The 7,048-nt window shown below is 38.8% G+C and overlaps 1 protein-coding gene across 9 annotated transcripts in view; it reads right to left on the reverse strand.

Annotated features, from left to right (window-relative positions):
* Positions 1 to 7,048, reverse strand: part of GIT1 (GIT ArfGAP 1) — a 250,380-nt gene that overhangs the window by 39,456 nt on the left and 203,876 nt on the right. For 7 of the 9 annotated variants that reach the window (XM_075196861.1, XM_075196862.1, XM_075196864.1 and 4 more), the window contains one exon: positions 5,800 to 5,826. The exons of the other annotated variants lie outside the window; for them this stretch is intronic. In XM_075196861.1, coding sequence (XP_075052962.1) covers positions 5,800 to 5,826 — 27 coding nt within the window. The remainder of the gene's footprint in view (positions 1 to 5,799; positions 5,827 to 7,048) is intronic. 9 annotated transcript variants of the gene reach the window in all.

Raw genomic sequence — 7,048 nt, forward strand, 5'->3', positions numbered from 1 at the left:
TTATAAATATTTTTATTTAATGATTGAAAGAGATTCACATTTGTATTCCAGTTGGTCTCCTCTATTGCCAATACCTATAGACCCAAGGTAAAGTGAATCTAACTGTAACTAGCATGCCAGTAATCATTATATTAGTTACAGTTCTCCTGGAGCCATTAGTACAGGTGGCCAATACAGGACTTCAGTACTCCTAGCCATTGCAATGTTATATGAATAACAGTTCAGTTTAAACATTTGTACTTCTAATCATCATCATCTATTTATATAACGCCACTAACTCCACAGCGCTGTACAGAGAACTCACATCAGTCCCTGCCCCTTTGGAGACCGACCACACACACACACAACACACACACACAAACACACACACACACAAACACACACACACAAACACACACACACACACACACACACAAACACACAAACACACACACACACAAACACACGTCAATTTGATAGCAGCCAATTAACCTACCAGTATGTTATTCGTGATATACATGTGTTATGTAGCAATTAAATGATGAATATAGGAATTATTTTTAGATCTCTGCGGTATAAATGTTTACTATAAATAATTCTGTATATGCTCTTTTCTGTCCTGAATTACACTACATTATTTTGAACTCTATGGGGCTTATTTACTTATTGTTTCTTGTAAAAAGTTAATTTTAAAAACAAGTATGAACCCAGGGCTATATCCTTTATTCACACCACTAAACTTCCATTAATGTAATAGCAACATACCTTGCACTTAATGCAAATAGCTCTAATAACTGATGATGTATGTAGCTTTGAACGTACGCTATTTTGTGACTACAATAACAACATTCTTTGTACTTTTATTTCTAAAAACTTAAAAACAACAGCAGGACTACTTTGTAGCAGAAGGCATTTTCGCTGACATAGGGTCCTAAAAGAATATTCAATATATTTTAAATGACACAGTTAAGTCCATAATAGCAAATTTTATTTATTTGATATTCGTTTGGTAAATCAATATTAAATATAGCCTTATTTATAGTGATTGTGGGACCAGGAACCAAAAACACAGTCATTAACAGTTGGAGGCCAGGAATGGAGGATACTAGGGAGGTGGGACGAGGCTGACAATTTGAATGGCCATAAGGAGAAGTGAGCTCTCTAGATTGGCAATTTGCAAATTACAAAATTAGACTAGAATAAAAATAGAACAAATCTTGAAGTGCTCAGCAACCTAGCTAAAGCAAGGATGAACATAGATATATGATTGTTATATGCATATAAGTATTAAATGTTGGCTTTGGAATACTATTACTGAAAATGTCTTCTCTATAACAGCTAGCACTCTGAAACCTTTTATAGGAACATTGTCAGATCAAACAGGTGATCGTTCCATTTCATGTCTGACAGGTGTACAGAGAAGGAGGGAGAACCTCACACAGAGAGAACTCGGGTCTGTCCATCTTCACAAGGCGGAGGACTGAGCAGGGACATAGAGAACATGTTCTACTCTTTATGTCACCTGCCTCAGTGCCTTGGGAAGACAGCCGTGTGCAGTGACCGGTGTGTCTCTTTATAGAGAGCAATGATTTCTATGTGAGAATCAGTCTCTCCTCTGTGCGGCTGTCTATAACGGAAAGCGATGGAAATGATCAACGCCGTTTACACATAGCCTAGTCTGCAGGGAGAAACTCACTGGCAAACCAAAACATTTCACATAGGACTCCAAGCATCAGCAAGTCCACGCACACATCATACATAGACACATGTGATCAGATCAGTTTTCACATATCAAAACATAGTTAACAATCACGAGTCCTAAACTTTGACAACTCTAGTCTCATGTGATAAGTAACCCATAACAAATTTTCCTTTGCCACAACTTATTCATCGAGTAAGCCAAACAGAGACGCCATGTGTGAAAAAGTAACCACACCCCGTGACTCAGTAGCTTGTACTAAATGTATGTGTGAGTTTTATGGTCACTGTACTAATCATATTTGAGGAATTTTGCTCCACTCCTCCTTATAACGTTGCTTGAGTTCATGGATATTTGAGGGGCATTCTCTTATGAACAACTCTCTTTAGGTGTCATCAGAACATCGCAGTGGGGTTGAGGTCTGGATTTATTTTTAGCCATTCAGTTGTAGATTTGCTGGTGTGCATGATACAATTTCAGCAGAGCTCAGTTGTTGGCCAGATGACCTCATTCTCTAGAATATTAGAATAAAGAGGAGTTCATGGTGGACTCAATGATAGTATTCAAATACCAATGTTTAATACTTGTAATGTTTCTCAGATCCGAGGCTAAAAACAACCCCCAACCCTCACAATACTTCTGGTGAGATGATGTTTTTGAACTTCTCCAAACATGGTTTTATGCATTACGGCCACACAACTCTATTTTGGTCTCGGACACCCAACGGACATTGCTCCAGACTTATGATGCTTTGCTGAGATGCAACATTGCAAACCTAAGCTATATTGCAATGTTTTTGGGGTTTTTTTTTTATCAGAGAAGGGACTACTCTTCCATGAAAGCCATACTTGGTCAGACTTGTTCTGAAAGCATAGTTATGAACGTTACTTTGTTGACAGAGGCTTATAAAACCCTCCTTACGATTTCTCAGAGTATCATTCTATTTGCTCTTTCAGGGAATTCTTTCCAGACTGATGAGCAGCAACAATTGCTTCACCGAGATTAATGCAGATGTATCTTCTCCTTGGCATGGTGCTAAACACAAACCTGAATGGCTCAGACCAAACTGTCAAAAGGTTCTGCTTTTATATAGTGGTGGTACCACTGCCCTATGACCAAATAATGAGCTGCACTTTATTAGCAGCACCTGGCTCAAACAACCTTCTTTAATGTTATGGAACCAGTAAGAGTGTATCTACTGCTATTTTTTATTTATTTTTTATACACAACATATCTTCATGGTGGAATATTTTTGCCGAATATATAATGACAACGTAAAATCTGTTGTGTGTTATTTGACACATGGAACTAGATTTTTTTCCAAGTTTTAGGACTTGGTGAGGACTAGATGATTGTTTTTACACACAGAACTCCAGGCTCTTTACAACCTATTGGTGAGCATCTAGAACCTTTAGGATAACAAGATTCTGTGTGAGTGCCGCCTTTAATCCTTGTACTATTCCTTTGGCTTCGGCACCCAGAAGTGTGGCTGTAAATTGTAGCTGAGCATTGTAGTAAACTAGTAACTGGTTAGTTATATATTAAAACCCATCTATTTTGTTTATAACTGTATATACAGCTTAAAAATCGTTTCTTCTAGTTCGGTAGATGATGCTTATAGCTGAACAAGGGATTCTACTAACTGCTACATGTTAATCACAGGGGATACAGTAGACTTCCCAATGTATATTAGATCTACCATGGCCATTTATAGTTGCCTGGAGACCTGAGCTTGTAATAAAGGAGCCTCTAACTACCCACCAGTTGTCTTTTGTTGGGGATGTCTTTGTGTTGGCAATTGGAGAGAAAGAAATTAGTCACACAGAGCCTGGTAATTCATTATGTCACAATTCAGATCGAGGCCCTTACAAGAATTAACATGTTATATCCATAGCTCACATCTATCATTTGGACAGTTTGCAGATCACCAAACACAATTAAACCGTGTCTGCTGCTATGTAGCCCACACAATTCATCTGTGTTTCTACACATTCATTAGCAGCTCGCGTGTCAAAACTTACAGCGACATATATAATGCAGAAAGAGAGTGTTTATTTGATCTTTATATACACATAATAGAACCCTTAACCCAGCCAGTAAAATCGCACAGATCTCTTTGACAGGAGCTCAACAGTTACCAGACCGGACAATCGCACCCATGCTCACTAATTTCTCTAGGCATACACATTTCTGAAGGTAACCAGGACTGAGGAATGGTATGGAAGGGAGCCGATTGGCTGCAGTCTGTCCAATCAACTGCCTTTGACACCCTGGGTCAGGAAAGCTGGGTACACACTACAAGGTTTTCGTCCAATAATCGGCTAAATCAGCCGACATACGACCGCTCGTTCAAAAGTCGGGTCAGTGTGTGCAGTGACACGTGTTCGAAAGTCTGCCCAAATGGACGATTGTCGCCTCATTTGGTTGGTCGTACCGTTTAATATTTTCGATCCAATCTCGTTTCCGTTGTGTAGTGTGTATAAACTTCCGACCGATCCACAACAGTGAGTACGAAATTACAGTCATCGCTCACAACAACATGGCTGTAAAAAGTCGCTAAAGGGACGTCCGCTCTTCCCTTTATCGTCCTAAACAAGGCTAGTGTGTATGCAGTCCATGGACCGTGCGATCGGAACATCGATCGCATGTAAAATCGCTCGGCATAAAAAGTTGGTCGAAATTTCTGTAGTGTGTACCCAGCTTAATGCTCAATTACAAAAAACAGCAAATGGGAGGAATCTGAGCTGAGCAATGTGGTAAACTTAAGGACTTAAACTCATTTGTATTTCTTTTGCCTTTAGGTTTTAAGCTGTTTGAGCTGGGTTCACACTCCTATTGCTTCATGTTTATTACTTACTATGTACAGCGCTACAAAACATGTTATCGTTTTATGACTATATCACTGTAGAATACAATCGGACACTCCTGTGCTATATAAACGTTTATACAATACTGAACCTCCAACAACAATCCATAATTCTTTGTATTGTTTCTCTACTTAATGCAGCAGCAATCACTTGGAGAACTGGTTACATTAAATGAATAATAATCACAATAAATCAATACTGAATGGGGCTTATCTTTGTTTTCTTAGCGTATACAGTATGAGGCCATGATGTCATTCTAGCTCATCATTAAAAATCACCATTTAAAAAAAATAAAAGCCAGAAAGTGCACACAGAGGATGGAATGCTGCCTTCAATAACTTTATATTGTAAGGGAAAATCTTTTATATATAAAACAGTGCTGATTAAGCAGGGCTTAGGACATGTAATACATAAGTGGCTTTCTAACGGACACTGCCACTTGAAATGATTTAATGACATATACTGTATGTTGTACATATAATGATCAATCTATTTTGGAGGCAAAGTTTGAATGTTTTATGAATATTCAGGGTTTCAATTTCGTATTCAACTACTCTGCTGTACAAGAATAAAACAAACAGTTTGTGACTATAGAGCAATAAATGATATACCGATGCCCAATGTGGAATCAAGTGGGGATTTAATAAATCAAAAGAGAACATCTTGTAAGCAAACATGATGCACAAAAGTAGATGCCTGCTGTATTTTGCTGCTCTACTGACATACAGGGCCTCACTTACAGTTTGGGGTTAAGACCAAAAACAAATGAAGCAATACAAGGGGTGCATTTATTTATATTGCATGCAGGGAATATACCGTCAGCGTTCACATTGAGCACACGATACTGGGCAGCCTTAGATTTACATTGCAATTTAGAGTGGCGCTAGGACACGCCCCCTCCCAAGTCTAAGTCTGTCCACACAGATCCTCCCCCCTCAGTGCAACAGAGTACAAAACATTCTCATATGTTTTTGCTTTACTCCAAATTCTAAATGAGGCCCAAATTCTACAGACATAACCTCCTGTTTTAGGGGTAAGTCTGTCCTTCATCAGATATCCCCCTTTAAATATCAGTTATTGACTTGTGGTGAAAATAAAAAAAAAAACATTGCAAAGAGAAAAGAATTATGAGCCCTGTAATGTTCCTGGGAGAAGTCGAGTTCATTAGGAGCTGTCAGGAGCAATATTATCTGTCTGATTAGTCCCATGATAAAGGGATAACAAAGTCATTGTCTGCTGTAAGTCACACAGTACCTCTGAGGCACACCCCTGGGACGAGTTCTACATCCAATGCAGCACAAGGAAGAACAGGAGAGAGACGAGAGGTTAGACAGCAAGTCATTGTTAGACATAAAGAGAGACAAAATCATTAAACCAAAACACAGGGAGAAGGATTACAAGGAAGAATGCAATAAGAAAATTTAAAGGTGAGAAATGATAAGTTATATATATAATTTATAAGCCAGACACATAACGGCTCGCTACCAAGTAGCGACTTGTGAATAATCTTATTAACTAGAGGCATTCTAGGAACATACAATACCGCTAACCATCATCTGTAGCAATTTTTTCAGGTTTAGTTTCACATTACAAAATCAATTTAATTTTCTTACGTTACATCTGTTTAACGTTATGGTTTCTAAATATATTTGCAAAATTTACAAAATGTATTTTACATTACTGCAACTTCTATTACAATTACAATTCTATTATTCTTTAAATAAAAAGGTGATTTAAAACAAGTAAATATTGCAATTATATTTTAAACAATAAAAGGGTAATAATAAGTATAGTTAAATATTATAGATTTCTTTGTATCTTTGAATATATTATTACATACAAATGCTTAGCTAACCAATATTCATTTGTTGTATCATTAAATTTAACATTTTGAAATTGCACATCACTTATGTCAGGTTAAAAAAAACAGTAACAGCCCTACTAGCATCAGTACTAGTGGTCACGTGACAGCTCCTACTAGCATCAGTACTAGTGGTCACGCGACAGCTCCTACTAGCATCAGTACTAGTGGTCACGCGACAGCTCCTACTAGCATCAGTACTAGTGGTCACGCGACAGCTCCTACTAGCATCAGTACTAGTGGTCACGCGACAGCTCCTACTAGCATCAGTACTAGTGGTCACGCGACAGCTCCTAGTAGCATCAGTACTAGTGGTCACGCGACAGCTCCTAGTAGCATCAGTACTAGTGGTCACGCGACAGCTCCTAGTAGCATCAGTACTAGTGGTCACGCGACAGCTCCTAGTAGCATCAGTACTAGTGGTCACGCGACAGCTCCTAGTAGCATCAGTACTAGTGGTCACGCGACAGCTCCTAGTAGCATCAGTACTAGTGGTCACGCGACAGCTCCTAGTAGCATCAGTACTAGTGGTCACGCGACAGCTCCTAGTAGCATCAGTACTAGTGGTCACGCGACAGCTCCTAGTAGCATCAGTACTAGTGGTCACGCGACAGCTCCTAGTAGCATCAGTACTAGTGGTCA

This window comes from Mixophyes fleayi, chromosome 2, assembly GCF_038048845.1.
Source record: "Mixophyes fleayi isolate aMixFle1 chromosome 2, aMixFle1.hap1, whole genome shotgun sequence".
Lineage (NCBI taxonomy): Eukaryota > Metazoa > Chordata > Amphibia > Anura > Limnodynastidae > Mixophyes > Mixophyes fleayi.